This window comes from Mirounga leonina, unplaced genomic scaffold (genome assembly GCF_011800145.1).
Source record: "Mirounga leonina isolate KUSES-001 unplaced genomic scaffold, KU_Mleo_1.0 Mir_154, whole genome shotgun sequence".
Taxonomy (NCBI): Eukaryota; Metazoa; Chordata; class Mammalia; order Carnivora; family Phocidae; genus Mirounga; species Mirounga leonina.
The window spans coordinates 13,311,007-13,333,796 of NW_023270389.1; the positions used below are offsets into that span (position 1 = coordinate 13,311,007).

General features: G+C 37.6%; 1 protein-coding gene across 1 annotated transcript in view; it reads right to left on the reverse strand.

Annotated features, from left to right (window-relative positions):
- Positions 1-11,932: 11,932 nt before the first annotated feature.
- Positions 11,933-22,790, reverse strand: part of RRP15 (ribosomal RNA processing 15 homolog) — a 43,250-nt gene continuing 32,392 nt past the window's right edge. The window contains exon 5 of the mRNA XM_035010117.1: positions 11,933-15,333. Within this exon, the coding sequence (XP_034866008.1) occupies positions 15,190-15,333 (144 nt within the window). The 3' untranslated portion in view covers positions 11,933-15,189. The remainder of the gene's footprint in view (positions 15,334-22,790) is intronic.

The window sequence follows — 22,790 nt, forward strand, 5'->3', positions numbered from 1 at the left end:
GAGTGTGAGCGGGCGTGTGTGCGCGCGCTCCTGTGCGCGCGCTGGGGGCGAGCCCGGCGCGCCGCGGGGAGGCGGGTGCGCTCCGCACGGCGCTCGGGACTCGGTCGGGTCCTGCGCGGGCCGCGGCGGCGGCGGCAGAGGCGGCGACGATCCTGCTCCCGGAGCTGCTGCGCGCGGTGGCCGACACCCCGGCCGGCGCGCGCCGACCCGCCCGGCTACTCCACGTCGTGCCGCCGCTCGCAGACGCGTCCAGCCTCCACCTCCCTCCTTCTCCTGCTCCTCCTTCTGCTCTCGCTCCAGACGCCAACCCGGCAACAGACGACCGGCTGCCGCCGTTGCCTTCAGCCCCGGGGACGCGCTGCCTGGGGAGTGTTATTCCTAAGGGGGCTGCGAGGGGGTCCCTGGGACTCCCACCCTTTCCCACCCTCTCCTGGTTTCTCTCCCACTCGGACTTTCTCGCGGCGAGTAGGTGGGCACTTGGCACCCTGCAGTAGACCCTCTCCTTCGCCTTTCTGCAGCCGGGCCACCCCTCACGTTGCTCCCGAATGGCTCCCTAGACCGTTATACTATGTTCTCCATCCCTTTCCCCGTGTCCCCGTCACTTGCGCTCCTGCGTTTCTCTGTATTCCTTTCTCTGCCTCTCTCTCGCTCTACCTCTGTCTGCCTTTCTCTCTCCTCTCTCTCCCTCCCTCTCTCTTTTCCCTCTCTCGTCGGGAGCTTCTGGAGCTCCCCTCGGAGCGAACCTTCTGCTGCCAGCAGATAACATCACGATCTTGCCTGGGAGGAGAGATTTATAAGTTCTCTCTGAACCACGTGTTTGCCTTCAACAAAGTGACGTGCTAGGATTACAGTCAGAAGTCCTCTCGTTTACTTAGACCACGAGCTCTCCCTGAACCGTTGAGGGGGTGTGGAAATGAGGACGGCCGTGGGGAAGGGAGGGAGGAGGTGGAGTGTGCGCCCTGACAACAGTGATTTATGGTATTTACTTTATATAGTCATTTTGGACCTGTCTGTTGAAGGACAAGCTATCAAGCCTCCCGTTTTTACTTAGTGTGGCTCACTCACAGCCTCCCAAACTGAATCACTTGCTCTAGAAAGTCTTCCCTTCTGTACTGTGTACACACACACACACTCTCTCTCTCATGTGAATGGGCATGACACAGTTTACTCAGGACCCCCCAGCCCTAACACATGCTTCCAATCTAAGATTCACTTCCTACCTTTTTAGTGGAATCATTTTCCAAGATCCCATAACATTGTGCTATCCTAAAGCTTATCTTACTATGGTTTGTTGTTTGCAGTCTAGTCCCCCATTTGACTGTGAACTGATGAAAACATGAAAACAGCTCAATCGTTTTTATCTAGAGAATGAAGTACATTTACTTGTTTCACTGTTTGAATGAATGAATACCTTCTTAATTTGCTGCATATGCCACCTCTTCATATGGCTTTCTCTTCCTCAGCTTCTTCCCTAGGTAGACATTAGCAACTGACTTCATTCTTTCCATAGCATACATCTGGGAAGCTGGAATTTTAAAGTGATGTCTACTGTTACGCACTACACATTACTTGACATTTTCTATTTCAACCTAGTCTCAATTAGATGAATCCAAGAATGATTCTTGCCACGGTTCACTTTTCCCTTTGTCTTTCATTTTACCTTGTTACTCAAAGTCAACATTCTTTTTTTTTTTTTTAAAGATTTTATTTTTCAACAGAGGGAGAGAGACAGCGAGAGAGGGAACACAAGCAGGGGGAGTGGGAGAGGGAGAAGCAGGCTCCCCACTGAGCAGGGAGCCCGATGTGGGACTCGATCCCAGGACCCTGGGATCATGACCTGAGCAGAAGGCAGATGCTTAACGACTGAGCCACCCAGGCGCCCTCAAAGTCAACATTTTCATTTCATCATGACTATGGCCATACTGACTAGAAAGATGATTCAAAGTGGAAACTCTGTTGAGTTTCCCCCCAAACTCAAAGCCTCTCTATTATTCCCTAGTTCAGATGTTTCTTTTCCATAGTAAGTGGTAGAGCTGCATTTTACAGTCAGGATCCATTGTCTGTGGACTTCTAAGATGCCGTATGTAAACTGGTACGAGAACATGTCTGACAAATATGGATTCCATAGTGAAGTAAGTTTGGGAGATAATGGGTCCCTGTTGCTTCTTACAGATCCACAATTCCCATCATCATGTTAAAGGCTCTGAAAATCTTGCAGGAAAAAAACAAACTGTTCAGCTCTTTTAACCTAGCATATTCTGAACTCCCCTTGAACATGGAATGCTTTACCTATTAGGGCACATTGGAAAACTCTGAAATAAAGAGATTGTTCCGATCCACTTCTGAAAGTTATGTGTAAATCAGCATTCGCAGTTTCCTTTCCTTGAGGCCATTTTCAGATTGAAGTGGCTTGAAAAGAGCTGGACAACCAGCTGTCATGCTAACCGCTAAAGCAAATTATAATCAAAGAGGAGCTCCTGTGGGGCTAGCTTTCCCTCAGACTCATCGAGCTGCTATCCCTTTAAGTTCAGTTTGACAACTGCAAAAAACCAGCTCTACATTGAGGGGGCAAAGTGAATATTCATATACCTGAGGCAATTCTAAAATGTAGAGCAGGACTTGCAAACTAGAGCTAGTGACTGAAGATGCTGCCTTGGAGTACGGCTGGTTAACTCCATCATGATACTCCGCTGAGGTCATAGGTTCAGCCTCCCCACAAACCAGGGAGATTACCTTCTTGGTGAAGACACCAATTTACCTGGGAGGTTAAGCGGATTCAGATTAGAGTATGGATAGATTAGCCAAAGTCCACCTACATCACTTTGAGGAAAACAATGTAAGCAATAGATTCTTCTGATAACTCTTCCCAACATAAACATACACACTTATGTCCATAATACTTAGTTTGTTGAGCACTTACTGCTAACTTAACAACCCCTTAGACTCCCTGGCCTATTCATAAGAGAGTACTTCTAATTTCCCCAAAGCCCGGGAAGGTAGGGCAAGGGAGTGGGTGGTAAAATGTGGCATGGGCAAGTACAGTAACTGAGGGCCAGCAGGAGTGGAGTCCCTTCCTACCTCTCAGGTAGGAACCCTTTGAAGATGTAAACAGGTGAGGACTATAAGAGATGCCTCCACAAATGGATCCTTTCTTCTATTAAACTCTTCTGGAGCCTTTTCATCTCTATATTCAAGAAGTAAATATTCACTAAATTTATTGAGATCTTATTATGTGGGAGGGACTTCAGACACTCGTCACGGTAAAAGGGTATTTAACTCATATAGATCATCTTGATTACCTTGAAAAGGTATTTAACTTATATAAACCATCTTGATTACCTCAAGGAGGCAGAGAGAGCATAGTGGTTAAAGGACAGGCTCCAGAGTCAAGTTTTCTTGGGTTCAAATTTCAGTCACTTTCTGGTTTTGTGATCCTGGCCAAGTTACTCAGATACTGTGTTAGTTTCTTCATCTGTGAAAAGGGGACAACACATAGTACCAACAAGATTATTGAGGACTGAATTACACAAGTTACACAAAACACTTCCAACAAACCTGGCACTTAGTATGTGCTCATTAAATGTTACCCACCCTTTTTATATCCTCATTTCTTCATTTTTGTCAGAGACTGTGTAATAAAACGCATGTGGTCTCTACTCTTTCTCAGATATAAATAGAATGAAAAAGCTAGGGAAGATGCTAGTAAGACTTCGCTTCATGGTTATGCCTCCTAGGAGTTTGGTAAGTACATTCCCATTCAGTTATTTTAAACAGTCTGGTACTTGGCTCCCATGAATTGTAGGAAGACAGGACAAGAACATATACTTCTGGTGAACAGAACTCTAAACGACGGAAGCCCAGTTAAGTAGAAATTCCAGATTAAGGTCTCTTATTTAACACCCTAAAATGGACTTCTTTGTTTTCCAGATCAGAGAGGCAGAGGGTGCGTCTGTTTCAACCACTAGCCCTGCTCTGCTCACTAGTGGGTCTATTCACTTAAGTAATGTGGAATTCCTACAAGATGCTAAACAAATGTCTGATACCTAAACTACTCATCCCTGTCCAGGGTTTTACCCTGTGGCTCCTAGGCAAGAGTTTATGATGTAGTAGGTCCTTCCTGACTAAAGAAAGAATAACTTCATTTGCAACAACTCTGAAAGCTTCCCGCAAGGGCTTCAAGCATTATAAAACCAGGAGGTAGGGAAAAGAAATCTATAGAACTAGTGACACTTGCTAAATACAAAATAACGCTTCAATGTGAAAAATATATCAAAGCCTTTTAGGTTCTTCTAATTTTATATTTGATGCAATTCAAAAACACTCTTTGGTCTATAAAAAAATTTGTCTCATGTTCTGTTATGTATTTCTATAGCTAAACAAACTTCTGCTCTCAGAATAATGAAATGGAAAGGTTAGTGACTTCCCCATGAAAAATAATCCAATTACTAACTCCATTTTGTATCTGTAGGTTAATCTAAGACAGAAGTGATAAGGAGGGGACAATAGGCAGGGAGGAGAAAGCTTAAAAAGAAGATCAGAGGTGGTAAGAGATAAAGGGATCAACTCAAGAGATAAGGACTAGAGAAAAACAGAGCATAGCAGAGATAAACTCACACTTTAATGATACTCTGTGGGAACATTTGTCTTGCCCTTTGGAATTATGATTAGCTGATGGATTACTGCTTGTGGCTTTTGGGCACTTAAAACTCTACATATCACTACTTTTCTGCTCTGAGAGTTCCAACGGGAGGAAGTCTTTCTTTGGGAGGCAGTCTCTTAGTGGCCTGGGCTTTGTCAGCCCCAGGGTCTACTGAAATCTGGTTTCTTGCCTCTGGTGAAAGCCATCCACTAAAATAGCATTTAGTGACTGATATAAATAAATGAACATATGGGGACAGTTGTCATAGAGTATAAAATGGATACATGCTTCATCAAATGCTAATGTTGATAAAGAGAAGCCAGCAGCATTTTCCTCAGTCCTGTCCCTGACAGCGTCTCTACCACCTCCCTTACCCCAGCACCCCAGCAGTCCAGACACATTGCACAAAGCAAGAAGCCAGATTAGGTTGCTGGGGGGAAAGGCAGAGAGAGAAATATTTCAACAAAGTAAAAAATACAAATAAAAGATGAGTAGGGAAAAAGAGAAGGCAAATCATAAAGACATGATTATGTGCCCATAATTTAAAAAAATGACTATCACAATGTAAAGTGAAATTTTCATTTTTTAAGATATGTATTCTTTGAATGAATTTGTCATCATCTCAGTGGGTATCACTGTGGGAGAATCTGAATGCGCACATTTTCATTAGCAAAGTTACCAACCTCTATTTCAAACCTTCTTGCCTTTCTGTTGCCTCAATTATCCTGCAATTAAAAAATGAAAACGAAACAAAAACCAACAGAGGGGATAGTAATTGCACATTAAAAGAATAGCTGAATGTAGCTTTTTATGTTAGAAGGAAAAACTAGTAAATAAATATTTTAAAAAGCAAAGTATAAGTATACTATTTTAAAAAGCAAAGTTATATGGGTGGTTTATAATCTATACAACTGGAGACTCACAGCTACAAACTTTTCCTGATGTTTAAGTCTTAGAAAAGTAAGCTCTTACAACTAGGGTGACTGTATAATTTATCACACAAACCTGAGCACTTTCAAGACCGAAGAGGATGATATTTATAAATACATTATAAGACAGAAGGGGTAAACTGGGACTGTCCCAGATAGTTACCCTATTTTGAAACAAAGCAACTTTAAAATCTGAATTGGTTAATGTCAGACATTCACCTGTTCTTGGTTACCATAGTGATATATTTTGCGTATTTCCAAGCCTTTTTTTTTCTTTGTCTATGCTTCAGATTCTAATAGTCACCGTCAGAGCTAAAATTTGAAGATGCTTCCTTGTACAGATTTAGCATTGATATAAACATGCATCACCCAAAAACTGAAGCCTTTAAGAGGTACTTGGTCAAGATTCTTTCGAGCTCCATGAAAGCCAGTCTTCACATGGAAAGGAAGAAGATAAAAGATATTTAAGCATTTCATGTATTCTGTGCACAAATTCGTTTTTAAATTTTGGAAAATGAACAATTGATAAGAGAATTTGAAAAGTAAAGATGAATTCTGTCTTCTCATTTTAGTGTACAGAAAAAAAGAATGTCATCTGGTGCTTATGGGTTACCTAATACTGACATTTTTTACATGTTGATCTTCCCTGCTTAATAAACAGTAATGGCTTCACAAAACTAGAACTTAACTCAATTGAAAGGTTGTTTTCCTGTTAACTTGAAAATTGTTGTGATCCAAATTCCTACAATTTCTGCTTTAACCTTAGATTATTTTAGTTATACACATGTGCCCCTTTACAAGGCAGTATCTTTACAGTTTCTGTCAATGGCAGGCTATTTACCATAAACCAAAGAAATAAATTTAGAAAATGGGTGTGTGCTATGACCCAAGAAGGACCTCAACCATACCATACACAAACAGGATTTTGGTTGTTTGGTCAGTACAGATAAGATTTGGGGTTTTGCTTCTTTTAGAGATCTTTGTCTTTTAATGTTAATTAAGGTTATTAAACAACAGCAATGACAAAGTCAACCTAGTTATTTGGACAGTTGTAAAAAATTAAATCTAATCAAAGCCACGTTGTATTGATTGCTCAGAGACTAGGCACTCATCTGGTTGAAGGGGAAAAAAAAAATTGTATCAATCAGCTAATTCAATGATAGCCTAAATCATGCCACCTAGAGGAGAGCAGTGGTATTTCTCACAACTTCCTATTTGGAGAAAACCAACATGCTCAATTTTCTCTATTTTCATCACAGCTTATTAAACAATCATACAATTATCGTTTTGCTGTAAAAATCTTTTTAAAAACTAATCAAGTGTTACCTCAAGAATATTTCCCATCGATTTGTTGTTTAATTTCCAGAGGAAAAGCACTATATAACAAAAACTACTGCACAAGAAAATGAAAGCTATAATTGGATGTACTGAAAATATACATTTTTCAGGAAAGATCCTACATCAGTAACAATGGAACTTCCATAATTCTAGTTATCTCCTAGCCAATAATATTCAAAGCTAAAATCTAGTCTTCCTGTATAAAGCATAATTTAAATATCTAAATTCTTAATAGCAAAAATGTCAGCACTTACATTTTTATGAATCATCAAAATGTCATTAAATAATAAACAGAAGCATATGGGCAATATATTGTATCTTGGTAATGAAAGGAGCAACAGAGTTGTGTTCTAAGAGACAAAACTATGGGATCCCACTCCAGTAGTAACACAGTTCCATTTCTGCAGAACCCAGATAATTAAAACATTTTAATTACCAGACATATTCAAGACCTAAAATAAACTCTCCAACGGTACATGGTATTATAAACGGACAGAGGCAACCAAAATGAAGCCTGGGAAGACATGCTACTTGAAACTCTAACTTGCCACTGCTAGGAAGGTTTTCACTTTTTAATACACGTTGTCCCCTCTACCTTCCCCAGGCCCTAGGTTTATGTCCTAAGTAAATGAAACTGAAAAATAGAACATGTCCATTTATTTTTCCAGAGCAAAGTTCAATTTCTAGAATCTCATTCTTTTTTTTTTTTTTTAGAATCTCATTTTCTGTAAGACATTAATATCACCTAAAGTTAGGGAATTACTATTGTGTATAGCAGCTCTGTTGATTCAAGCTTGGACCTGAATGTATTAGTTGTGTGACCTTGGCAAGTTATCGAATCTACTACCTGTTCCCCCAAATGTTTACTGGGGACAATAACAGCACGTACTCTATGGGGTTATCGGAAGACTGTGTGAGCTAAGGGCATTATAAAACAAATAGTATCTGGCATATAATAATTACTGTATAAATGTTTGTTGTTATTATTACTTGTTCTGTTTCAACCTAAACTTGAATGATGGATGGGACCTATCAAAATAAGATGGTTGAGCATGAAAAGGCAACATTTTAAAAATAAATCAAGGAAATAGAGATACTCATTTCAAAATAAATTTCTATTAATCAAGAGACACAAAGTGACACAAGGGGGAAAGAATCAAATTTTTCATGTTCAATGTTCAAAGCAAGGTAACTGTTAAAATTTAAAAAAAGAAAAAGTAGGATTCTAGCAAACAGGACTCTTGATATAGTTACCTCTGCACTTCTCCGTATCAACCCTTAGAGTGTCCTAGGTAAGACAGTATTTAGAGTTTGAGTTCTGTAACAGTCTAATTAGGCAAAAAATGTTTTAATATCTCATTAAATGTCAGGATCTTTTTACTCAGTGTGAGACTTGTCTTGCAAACTGTCAAAAATTATCTTCTTTAATAATGTATTCGTATATTCATCTAATGAATTTTTGGCATTTAAAAAACTTATCCTATCCATGGTTTTAATCTTGCCTTTTAAGTTAACATTATTGACACGTGTTTTCACTGGTCTTCACAGCCATCATTTCTAAATGGCAGCAGAAAAGCAGAAGTACCGAAGTTTATGTAAATGTTCTCTTATCACTGAAGTTGTAGGTTGTCCAAAATTTCTTGCCATTGAAAACAATGCTATAATAGCGTTCACACAACATTTTTGTAATCAGGGTCTTTTCCTGAGGAGCGTTTCCAGAAGTAAAGTTACTGAGTCTCAATATGTATCTACTATCTGCAGACTGTAAACTTTTGTGGGGAGAAACATTTACAATTACATAGACCAGAAATGAATGATAAATCTACATGCACAGCGCCTGATCCTCCAAATGCCTAACAGAGGACATTTCTTGAGACCCTCCCTACTACACAGCAGGCACTGTGCTAGATAGACATTGTGGATATATTATTCAAATTTTTATTATTTGAACAAGTGTATGCCTATGCCTGATTTATATGCTAGTGATACATAATTTCACCTATCATCAAGTGTATTTGGGAGTCCGTGGAAGAACCAAAATATGGCAGTTGTGGGTCACACAATCTAGTTATTCCTAGTGTTTATAGAGAAGGATAATATCACCTTCAATCTTTTTTTAACTATGGGCTTTCATATTTATAATACATTTAAGAGAGCCCAGTGTATTGTACAAAGACAAATATTATGTAGAAACACCCTGATGTTCCGCTTGGTAATTCGCAGTATTTCAGGGTGACTGCTGTGTCTGGGCGCCTTGCTGATGTTTGGAGAGCTGATGTCAATCTATTGTTTATGTCCATCCCATGGGAGGGGATACATTTTTACCTCAGATTGAAGTCTGGTTCTGCAAGCGCAAAAAGGCAACTGTCTAGTAGCCTGAGGGTGAATCAACAGCTGCAAGGCCACCCACGCATTAAGGACACGGCTCTCAGCTGTCTCTCCATTCAGAGCCCCAGTTGGTCCTGACCCCATACAAATTTGGTGTTCTTGCTTTGATGTTTATGAACCGATTGCATTTAAATGCAGGATAATGATTCAGGGGTTAGAGAAACTGTTATTTATACAAATGTGGTTAACACCTCATCATTTTAAACTGGCTGTGCTAATAATGCTCATTGTGCTCTTTGTTTTCTGGGGGTTTTTTGCCCAAATCTGCAATCTACATTTGCTCTGGCAGGATGTCGAGTGTGTGCTGGAATAGACTGGAACTGTTGGACAACTCTAGAGGCCTGCGACTGAAGGCACTTCTTCAGGGAACCTCCTAGCGTACACGGTGTCTGGTGTCTGTGGGTCTGGCAGTTCTCCAGGTGTCCTTGTTCACGTACCATAAATCTGTGTTTTTAGAGAATCAATAAGATTTAAAGTTGGATGTATTCATTCTGACAGCTGCAGATGATTACACTAAAAAAATGAAATGCTATTTGTTATTCTGGCCTCACATTTAAGGACCATAATTACCTGAGGAAATAATGTAATCACAAAGCAACTTAATGTATCTTCTTCAAAATACAAATAGTAGGGCGCCTGGGTGGCTCAGTCGGTTAGGCGACTGCCTTCGGCTCAGGTCATGATCCTGGAGTCCCGGGATCGAGTCCCGCATCGGCCTCCCTGCTCGGCAGGGAGTCTGCTTCTCCCTCTGACCCTCTTCCCTCTCATGTGCTCTCTCTCATGCTCTCTGTCTCAAATAAATAAATAAAATCTTTAAAAAAAAAAAAAAAAAATACAAATAGTAAAAAAGAGAAATCGACAATGATTTAATCAATAAAATTACACCAGTATTTGTATATACTTAAATTATATCCATAAAAGTTTATCACAAGAACTCACAGACATGATTTCAAAGTTTACTGATACATTATCAGACTAAATATACGCTAATTTTATTCTCTTCACAGTTAGATAGACCACCATTGGCCACGTGTAGCTTTTAAAATTTAAAGTATAAAATTAAGTAAAATTTAAAACTCTGTTCCTTTGTATCACTAGCCACATTTGAAATATTCGGTAGCCACTTGGGCAACCATATTGGACAGTGGAGATACAATGTATCCAGCAACACAATCCTATTGGACAGTACTGACTTGGACTCTGAAGTTATAAGGAATTATGCTCACTCCTTTAACACACATCCTTGCTTACATCCTTGGTTGTAAACGCTGCTCACAAAGAGCATTTAACAGAAAGCTCAATATGTACCCCTGCAATTGGAGGGAGGGGGAAAAGGAGGGAAGAGGTGAGCAGTGCTGGACTAGTTATTCTTGACAAAATAAAACATGTTCTGTAACTGTCTCTGAGGATACCTCTTCTGAGCACAAAAGGTTCATCACACATCTAGATAAAAAGCCTAAAACTGTAACTCCCTGAAATTATGCTTAGTAGCCTGAATGAAAAATATTCATGTGGTTCTCTAAGCTAGAAAGCACTCTTTAGAAAATCTAAAATTATTTAAAAAGCATTAGAAGATACCTTCCATCTATAAATTTCTGATTGGATTCATTACAATTTAGTATTTTGTTAAACGTCAATCACGGTTCTAAATGTCTTATCATGGACTTCAAAGACCACCTTACTTCCAAATCTGTTCACAGGTCTTCTTGACTAATACATTTAGTCAAGTTTCAGAAAAGTTCCCCTGGCGAAAAAGTTCACCAGGCCTAGCTTTGCTGCAATAGTCGCTAAGATTCAGCTATCCAGCTGGCCCAAATTCAGACCCCTGTTTCCTTGCCCTGAAAATATCTGCAGGGCTTAACAGTCTCTACCCATCACTAATGTACCAAACAGACACAACCGGCACATTAATCCTAAGAGATGAATTTAAGGAAAGAGCAGAATGAATTCTGCTTCCTTCACTTCACTTTCTAATTTTAATTAAAGAAACGATGGTAGTTATGTCACATCTAAGTTGAGAATGTACAACCTGCTATTTTACACACTGCTATAGACTGAATATGTGTCTTCCCAAATTCATACATTAAAGCCCTAATCCCCAAAGTAATGGAATTTGCAAGTGGAGCCCTTTGGAAGGTAATTAGGTCACAAGGGTGTAGCCCTCATGAACGGGATTAGTGCCCTTATAAAAGAGACTGAGGAAAGATGATCTCTCTCCACCCCAAGTGGAGACACAGCAAGAAGTCAGCTGTCTGCAAACCAGAAAGAAGGCTCTCACTAGACATCAAATCTGCTGGCACCTCAATGGTGGGACTTATCATCCTACAGAACTATGAGAAAAGTTTGTTGTTTTAGCCACCCAGTCTATGATATTCTGGTATAGCAACCTAGGCTAAGGCAGACAGATTGTAGACACAGACACATACATGCTTTTCTTAAGAAATTACAAAGGTCCAAAAATATATCTACTAATTTTTTAAATGTTTATTTTATTATTTTTTAGAGATTTATTTATTTGAGAGGGAAATGGAGAGTCTCCCAAGCAGGCCCTGCACTGAGCGTGGAGCCCAACACGGGGCTCGATCTCACAACACTAAGATCCAAAACCAAGAGTCAGACACTCCACCAAATGCATCACCCAGGTGCCCCTCAGATGTTTATTTTAAAAGTGAAATTCATGTTGCACAAACACATCAACATCCTAAACACAATAATGGTACTCTAAAGTCATTAAAAAGCCTGAAGAAATAAAACTTCCATCCCATTTCACTTATGACTCTTTTCAGCACATAGATTGGTTAAAATCTATGATAAAAATAACAAAAAATAAGTAAAGATAAATAGGGAGCAAAAAAAATTATCCAAAGTTTGCCGAAGTATTGCCTTATTTATTTGACCTCCTCCTTTCTCTTCCATAGAAATACTTACACCCTTTGGGGATTCCGTTACAGGAATTTTCTTAGGCCTTACAAATTCTTTAACTCCTTAGCAACACGATTTACATCTTCAGTTTGTCTATGCTTCTGTTCACACTTTGAACTCGGGAAGTCTCAGCTATTATATGTTTAAGTAGGACATCTTTAGGCATCTATGGACTGTAATCAAATGGCTTTGTAATGAAGTACTGTATTCTCACCGCCAGAAGACCAGTCCTGGAGGCAGGAATAGTTGGTGGCCACTGAATATTAAGTCTATTCATAGATGCAAAACACAATGACCAAGAGCCCTAAGAGGTTTCCCGGAATATAAACATTCCCTTTTCACTCCCTTGTAAAACATACAAAATATTTTAAAGAACTTGGGACTTACCCTCAAATAAACCTTCCAGAACCTCCTCCTGAGTCATTTTCAGCTCTGAGTACTGAAGGTGAGCCTTCAGACCATTCCATCTAAAGGGCTTCCACGGTATGCTTTTCAATGAGTAGAATAATACTTGATCTATGTAGAATTCTAAGTAATTTGAAAATAAATTCAGTACTCTGACTCCAAACTAAAGTGCTAAACTACTAAGATGATTCTAAGTGTTTTCAGCCGAAAACAGGTATTAATTTTGACTTTGAGAGTTCAATGCCTAAAAACAACTAATAACCGATACTAAACTATGCTAAATATTGAGAACATTCACCACAGCCACCTAAATATCCAGATAAGGGGACAGGATAATACCTATTACTAGTTACCATTTCCCATAGTCTTTCTAAACAAATAAAAATAACCTTTTTATTATTATATTACTCTAGTTAACAAAAATAAAAACCAAATATTGTTATATTGAGATAAAGCAGGGAGGATCTAGAAATGTGGTTCTTTTTCTTGTCTCTCCCTAACTCAAAGACAATGTAGGAAGATAGAATAGATGCAGATTTATCTGATTGATGTGAGAAGAATTTAAATGCTGTAGGTAAAATACTTAGGGTAGAGGTGACAGAGCTAGAATATTTAAAACATTCATCTCAAGATACATATTTAGTTTCTAAAATAATAGGCTCATCCTTGAATTTATATTAATATGTGATGGTATTTTGCCTACATAGTGTATAGCTAAGATGCAGCAATACTAATACATATAAAACATCCCATTTTTATGAAAGAAATTATTTCATGTACTTTGAATATGCTTTATAGTGTTCTAACATAAGTGATAAAATTTTTTCTTATACTGCCAACTTGTCTTTATTTTGGAATAAAATAATTTCTGAAAGAAGAAAATCTGCATAAGTTCTCTTCCTTATTTTCAGTTAAAAAATTTTGCCCAATTTTTCTAAATTAAACCAAAAACTATGTGAGTTTATGTTTCAAAAACATTTTAGTAAATAAAAAGTTATTTACCCATTTCTGTCATTCAAATGTACTATTCAGAAGAATTTTGCAAAGCTTTAACATGATCCAGAATAAGATTAAGAGCAAAAAAGAAGTATAATCTTTAATTCTGGGGAGAAAAAGTTTATAACTGCTCAAAGAATTTTCTTTTTCAAAATTACGTATATGTTCAGTTATAATAAAATATTCACCTGTGTTAAGTTATAGCGTGATAGTTAGCACTCTTATTATTTGAAGGAGTATTTGTTCACATTTATTTATATTACCCTGACAAAATGGTAGTTCTATAATTTAATAAAACACTGAAGTTCAAAAGTTGGGATAAATACAAAAATATATCACTTGATATCTTAGGTGTGCATCTTCCTTTATGATAACAAATACCAGGCCAGGGACTAATTTAACCTTGGATATGTAATACTTGTTAACACTCAAATGGGTTTGAAAATATAAACATCTCTGCTCCAGCATAAGCTTGAGGGGAGGATGCAAATATGTGCAAATGAGTAGTAGAAGGGAATGATTTTTATTATGGAAAGATGGGAAAAGGAATGGATCCCTTTTTTAAAAGGAACAGATCACATTTATTAAACAATTCCTTTATAAACTTTAGATCTTAGACCTAGTCGCAAAGAAATTTTGGAATTATATTCAACAGTCTTACTTCTTTTTGTTTAACATCTAGATACTAAGTCACCCAATTTAATCATCTTTAAGGGAACAATAAGGAACCAAATCTACAAACAGATGGGAGTATTCTGATGCAGACTACCTGCAGTCTAACTCTATCACTTCACTGGCCAGTCAAACCATAAAAGAGAATTTAAGCTAACTCAAATATTAGGGAAAAGCTGGGGGAGGGGAGAACCTAAAACATGTCAAATATGCTTTCTAAGAAATTATGCCTCACTGCATAAGTTAAACATGAGAATTTCTACCTCAGTAAATTTCTCATACAAAAATAACGTAACACTTATATATGTTTTAGTATATAAAAGGACATAATAGAAAAGTAGAGATTTGGTGTGTTTCTTAAATCTTATTTACCAGGAGTTCTAAAAATGAAATTATCACCCTGAATCAGAAATACTATCATTTTAAATTTCACTACATAGGTTTCTCAATAGCTCACCAAAACAAATACCAATAATTCCCCTCACAAAAGCACAAACACATAGGACCAGTAAGTTGGAAAGCTGAAAAATATTAACTTCAAGGAGTTCATTTTAATTATGAAAAGCACTGCACTTCTAGAAACTGGTGATACTGAAACAAAATACCAATATCCATGACCAATATGTAAACTTATAATGATCCAGGCAAAATGTGCATCTCGCTGGTTAAGCAGAAATACTTCTTTTTACAAATGTCTGAAAAACAATGCTTAAAATTATACAAGGTTTGAGAAACCTAATTTAACAAAGTTTTCATGAAAAGAGAAAACACCAAAGTTGGTAATAGTAAAAGTCTTTTGGCTTTCTACAAATGATAGCTTCAGAGCCACAGACCTTTGAAAGCACAGAGTATTTTTCTAGGAAAAATAGAATGATTGTATGCTGTGTTTCCTCTACAATCTTATGTATTCGAGTCGCTCCCAGACCCTGGCTCACTGTTATCCGCACCATCACTTTCTTTGTCCCAGTCTTTCATGGACGCTCCCATCATGAAATCATCACGTAAGATTGTCCATCCAGGGCCCTCTTCTGATTTCATTTCAGTCTGAGGACAATTACAGAAAAAAACATCAAAAGGCAATTTAATCATAAGGAAATAAAAAAGCCCAAGCTACAAAACAAACTTATCAACACTTAGTTTCATAAAAGGAATGAAAACAAGATAAATCATAGTTTAATTTATACACTATGATATAGGCACAAATATGTATTAGAGCTATATGTTAATAAACTACTTTTAACCCCATAAAAGAATCATGGAAGCAAAAGAAAAAAAAATTTTTTTTTTTTTTGGCAGGGGGAGGGAATATAGTAAAGTCTAGGTTTGCTATCAATTTTCAAAATCTGGAAATCAATACAGACTTAAATATAACATTTAGTGATGATTTATTAGAAAAATTCTGGCAAATTATTTTAAAACAAGTAAATATTTAACAAAGGCTTATCACACAAAATAAAAGAGAGAAAAGGAGACTAACTTGGTACTGTGCTAGGTTTTTATAGATGTTATCTCATTTCACATTTGATAAAAATGTGAACCAAATGTTCTTTATTTAGGTTATGATCTCACTGCCTGACCTAATCATGTAATCAAAAGACTAAGCACATGTTAAAACGATAAATAACTGAAGGAGGCAATAAACATACTAGGTAGTCAATTCATTTTGCTTATCTATAGGATTTACATAAAACTATATGACAGCCTAAGAATTACAGCCTTGCATTTCATGGTACAACAGCACCACCTTGTGGTATTAAGTAATACAATATATGCAGAACTCTTAAGCTCCGGGATTTCTTTCCTTCATTCCACAAATATGAGAACTGTGTATCAAGCACGGTTCTTAGTGTTGGAAATACATTCATGAACAAAACAAAGTCCCTGTCTTCCTGGAGCTAACAGTCTATGCCTTCCTATTTATATCGTTCATAAAAGACAATGTTGGAAAACTCCCTAATTATGCAAGAACCCATGATATTTGGCCAGAAAAGTGTTATCTTTATGGGAACTATTAACCATATAAAAAGCAATTTTAAAGAGAAAAGATATTAAAGACATTTTCTAAGTTACAAGAGATTATTTATCTAATTCTGCTGAAGGTACCTTTTATTTTTAAAAAACATAGCCCTGAAACAGTCATTCCATTTAGAAAAAAAAGGACACTACTACAAAACAGAAAAAATATCCCCTTGGATTACCCCTGTCTTCCTGGGATCAAAGAATCAAGCAAAGCTTGTACCTAAATATAATCTAAAGACTGGAGAGTATATAAATGTGAGCAAAGATTTCAGAATTGACTTAAGTCAAACAGCACACTTTGTACTATAATTTAACCAACGTGAAGAAAGAAAAAATATCTGTTAGTTAAAAACCAACAGTAAAACAATTGCAAAGCTTCTCATCAGCCACACTGATATGGGAGTAAGCAAGTAAGAAGGGAATTTATAACTCTCCTCATGGAGTATGCTAACACCTTCTCCCCTCATTTCTACACTATCAAACCTACCTTCCTAAAACTATTCTTGCTTCTGTTAGATTTAGTTACGTAACTGGATAAAAGGCTGTTTTCTTTGATTCAACTCAAGTTTTCTTTGCCAATCTCCTCACCTTAAGAGAACCACTTAGATGCAATAATGAAAACACCTCTCCTGCCAAATTAATCAAAGTTTTCAAGTAAATTCTAAAAAGTGTATGCTTCCTGGTATAGTCATATGCAAGTTACTGACTAGTAAAGACTTAACCCTGACATTAATGTTTGTGTTTACATATGAATATGCACAATCTCAGTGGTAAGCTTCCATGTTCAGACACCTGCACCCAAAGCGCTATCAACATGCCGCCAACCACAAGAAGGCAGACCTCTCATGCCTGAGCTCAATGCAGACTGTTTCCACATGAGAGCACATCCTGACAGCCCACTTCTGCGGGACTCTGAGTTACTCCTTTACCAGGCAGCACCAAAAGAAAGGAGGGAGGGAAGAAGGGTAGAACAGGAACAAAGCCTTCAACAGGTAGTTCAGAAAGAAAGAAAAGATCCATAGTGGACCAAAGAAAAGGACTCATTAATTAAAATGTTGAGACCAACTGCCCGGCCCGCTTGTCTTGAAAGACAATTATGATGTTTACATGTTTAGTATCTCAGGCAAAGAGAAGCATCTCTCAACGGTCTGATTTGAAGAGTAACAATGAAGTAAAGCTTTGTTGGGGGATTCTGGTGGTACCATTTTTGTTTTTTCAGCAATCGACTGTCTGTATCAGTAATTTTCCAAGTGTGGTCCCCAGACCAGCAGCGCGAGCGTTAGTATCACTTGTTAGAAAATGAAAATCTCAGGCCCCATTCCAGACCTCCTAAATCAGAAACGCTGGGGGCTAGAGCCCAGAAATCTCTTTTAATAAGCCATCCAGTGCTTCTGATACTGGCCGCAGCCTGAGAACCACCAGTCTATAAAAGAACAAATATTTCTTAGTGAGTTTCATTCACTGCTACAAGACCAAGTACACATTATGGCTGAGAGAGGAAAGATTTTAGATTCTGGAAATCCAATGTTAAGACACCTCACGGGATGTTTTATCAATTGCCATCATCCAAGCTCTCACATTACAGTGGTATTTTTTTTAATTTTTTAAAATTTTATTATGTTATGTTAATCACCATACATTAGTAGTGTTCCATGATTCATTGTTTGCGTATAACACCCAGTGCTCCATGCAGAATGTGCCCTCTTTAATACCCCATCACCAGACTAACCCATCCTCCCACCCCCTCCCCTCTAGAACCCTCAGTTTGTTTCTCAGAGTCCATCGTCTCTCATGGTTCATCTCCCCCTCTGATTTCCCCCCCTTCACTTCTCCCTTCCTACTATCTTCTTTTTTTTTAAACATAAAATGTATTATTTGTTTCAGAGGTACAGGTCTGTGATTCAACAATCTTACACAATTCACCATAGCACATACCCTCCCCAATGTCTATCACCCAGCCACCCCATCCCTCCCACCCCCCACCACTCCAGCAACCCTCAGTTTGTTTCCTGAGATTAAGATACAGTGGTATTTTTATACTGTGAAGCAACAATATGGAGATTAAAAAACAATAGAAAACTTAGTACAAACAAGTATGGGTTAATATATTTTAAAAACAGGTATTTTTTATAATATTTGTCCTGATGGCAGCTCAAGAAAAACTCTGTTTTAAAGGCAACAGGATGACCCTTTACGTTCTATGCCTACACTTGCTAAAGAAATACACAGCCAAAAAAAAAGGCGGGGGGAAGGGGGAGAGTGCACATAAGGTGGCAGTTTGAACATAAACAATTAGTCTTGCTCAACTGCAAAACTCAATAAAACAACAGAAAAGTGACTTATTATTTTAAAGATATAATCCACAAGGAAAAGATCCAACATCAACAGTGTGGAAGCAAGATGGACTAGAAGAGATTGTCTTGGCAAACCCGAGAAAGCTGACTCCTAAGACTGCAACTGTCAAGCTGTAACCAACCCAATTTACACGGCAGAATCTTCAAGAAACCAACCAACAAACCAAACCCCCAGGAACTAGCATTCACTGGGTACTTTTGGAAGTGAGGGTAGGAATAGAAGGATCAAAATAAAGAGAACTGGGTGAACCTTATGTTGAGAAACAATCAGATCTCTGGATCCCCTTCCCCATTCCACACTAGCTGGGTGGAAGACTGAAGGTTTAACCTCTGGAGAGGTAGTGGGCTAAGCACCAATGAAGGCACAGGTATAGTACCAGAAACAGAAGGTTAAGTCACACCCCCCCAACCCCCGCCCCGATAATGAGTCCCAACCCTCTTCTCACTTTGGGCTCCCCAAAATGCTGGGAGGCAGACCTTTTCCTTCAGGCAGGAGATCAGGAATACTCTAGAGAAAATCTGGCCAGTCGCTAATAACCCATGGAGAGAATGCTACATTAAAGCTCCTGTCACATGGACAACATCCACATGCTCACAACTTCATGGTCTCTTTGGGATTATTTGTTCTAAATCATGAACAGACAACTAAGGACTATCAGAAAGAAAAGAGAGAATAACAAACACAAAATTATATTAGAAATTATATATTAGAAAGCATCTTATAGGAAAACAAAACTGTCCAAAGAGGCGAAAATACCATTAATATCCTCAAAGAGTTAGGAGATTATAGTGCATCCACAAAACAAAAGCAGTTGCTATTTAAAAAGAAACATTAAAAGAATAACAAGGAGCTTGAAATTAAAAACATGATGGCAGAAATAAAACATCAATACAAGAGTGAGAAGATAAAGCTGAGGAAATCACCCAGAAAATAGAGTAAAAAGAAACAAGTGATGGAAAATAGAAGTAAGGTAACTGGAGGACCAGTCCAGGAGGTTCAACATACAATAACAATTATGCAGAGAGAATGCAAATATGGAGGGGAGGAAAATCAATGAAATACTTTAAGAAAATTTCCCAAAAGTAAAGGATACACACTTCCAGAATAAAAAGAGCCCTCTTGAATGTCCAAAACACAAAAGAAAAACCGAGTCACATCAAGGACATCATGTAAAATTTCAGAATAATAGGTACTAAAAAAATATCCTAAGCTTTCAGAAAGAGAAGAAACAAGTCACATACTTAGAGATGGCCAGGAATCAAAACAGATACGGATTTTCCTATGAGCAACCCTAGAAGCAAGAAAGCATGAGACCCATTCTTTCAAAACTCTGAAGAAAAATAATTTCCAGTTTAAAATTCAATACTCAGATACACCATTATTCAAGTACGAGGACAGAACAGAGGTACTTTCATACATATAAGGTACCCAAAAGTTTACTTCTAATTAAGCCTATCTTGGGAAACTACTGAGAATGTCCTCCACAAAAACGAAGAATAAACCAAGAAGAGAAAGACACAGGATAGACAAAGTAGGCAATCCACACAAGAAAGAGAAGGGGATTTCCAGGATGAGAGTAAATGGAGACTCCAGCATGGTAACTGAGCATTGGGCATATAGACATTCTGGAACATGGCACCATCGTTTTAACCTGAGAAAAACACTGGAAGATATGCTTTACCAAAACAGTGGGAATAAACCAAGAAAGAAGAAATGAGATCCAGTAAATATGAAATCCAATCCAGGAGAAATTCCAAGGATCACAAAAAATATAAATCCCAGGATGACAACTGTGAAGCAGGCCAAGAGAGCAATCAGCCCAGAAAAAGGAGAATGGGGGCCTCTAGGAGAGAATTTCTCAAAAATATATTACCTGAGGTAATTTGATTTTGAAAAACTAAATAAACTAAGGAAGTTACATATGAAAATCAAGGCAATTATTAACTCAAGGAAAAACAAATAGAAAGGAAACAAGTTAAGAATACAGAGATGCATAAATGCCAATATAACCAGCTAAAGGAGTAAAAAGTGGTTGTCCTGGGGTAGGAGCCACGAAGAATAGGCAGAATAAGGCAGAAAACCATTTACTAATAATCCTTTTGGCAAAATCTGGCCTTTTAAACCACATGGATAAGTAAAAATTGATTTAAATAGGGAAAAGGAGGACAGCAAGTAATGAGAAAACAAACTATTCCTTGATCATTTCCACAAATTCTAAGTTTTATAAGCCTCCTCTAAGATCTTCCCAAAAAATCTCCCCCAAGATACCCTTCCGGTTTTATTAACTATGATTCTGTTTCCCTTTCCAATTTATTCAAATGAAAAAAATGTTAAAAACATGAATTATAATATGAAACTATTATGTACCAGAGTTTACATAATACTGCCTTATTTCTAATTCTCTCAAGATTCCTAGCCAGAAAGCAACAGTCTTTCTCATCTTATAGAAGGAAACTAAGGCTCAAAGAAGTGAAGCAACTTACTCAACTTCAGTTAATAAATGGCTGAGTCAATACTCAAACCCAAATCCATGATCCCAATGTCTTAAGTTCTTTCCATAATACGATACTGCTCTAAAACTTAGTAAGAATACTATATATTACTACATCACCTGTTATAACCTATAAATTACACAGTAGAATGAGTACTAAAATACACTGAAAATGACTGAATATGTTTAAGATAATTTCTATAAAAGTCAGAACTTGGGGGGTGGGGTGCCTGGGTGGCTCAGTCGGTTAAGTGTCTGCCTTCATCTCAGGTCATGATTCTAGGGTCCTGGGCTCCCATACTGGGCTCCCTGCTCAGCAGGGAGTCTGCTTCTCCCTCTCCCTCTGCTCATGCTCTCTCTCACTCTCTCTCAAATAAATAAATAAAACTTAAAAATAAATAAAAGTCAGAACTTGGGAAAATTATATTAAACAGATTTACATAATATCAATTTACTGTATCTTTTCCATAAAGATGATTTATCATTAAGTATAAAAATTTTCTGAATACTTGGACCATCCACAAAGAAAAGGTGGATCAGAAATTAATATAAGAAAAGAAGAAGGCTGAGGGAAATTCCAAATGTGTCATTCACTGGAAACACTTGCCTAGGGTGATTCCTAAATAGATTTCATTACATGTTAAGACATCGTGAGAATTAGGATTTTTTGTTTTGCTTGTAAAATGGAGGTAGTGGTAATTTGATGCATTACTTTTATAAAAGGAATGAAAACCAATAGAGTTCTGGATTTGAATCACAGTTAACTATTGATTACAACACTGAAAATCAGAAAGTTCAGAGGTCCAGGTCTTGAAAGAATAAATTAAAGATACTTCCCTTAACCTTGGTACAGATATATTGCAAGATACAGTTAACCATACTACACAGGTTAGGCACAGATATTTACCATCATCAGATGGAAGTTGTATTAACGTTAAGCATAGATTGGAACGATCAAAATTGAGCAGCTTGTGAAGCCTGTCAGTGTTGTTCAAAGCAGTACTAATTCAATGACCTAAAGCAACCTACAAGATAACTCTCTGGGCCTACATCAACTGAAAAGTAAAACTGATTAAATGCAAAAACTTAATGAAAACCACATGATGCAAGGAAATAATATAGTCCCTACCCTCATTGGCCTGGTTTTATACAAATATTTAATCAAGATCATACAGAAGCAGTCTGTGTCAATTCTGAAGATGAAGACAACCCTTAAAAATGTTAATCAGCTTCCATTTCAAGGTTCAAACATACATTGGCAGCTATTGAAAAGAAAACTGAAAACAGAGGTTTGGAATTATTCATTAGTCTAATACCAAATAATTAAGAGCTTAACCTCATTTCAATTCTGAAGGGGAAAATTAAAGTCAAATCCTAAAACAATAAACAGTATAATCACATCTATATTTAGCAATCAGCAATAGTTGTGATTTCATTGCTTTCCCTAAGAACGTTCAGTTTTCATTTTAATTTAGTTTCACCTAAATTAAAAAAGGTTCTTAACACACTGGCTAAATTCATCTTAATACCTTTATTGTCGCAAATTTTTTATAACGCTATTTATAGTTGTAGTTAGTAATCTCCCCTCCAACTGATTAAAGCCTATCTGAAAGTTCTGCCGGAGAAATGAAGGATG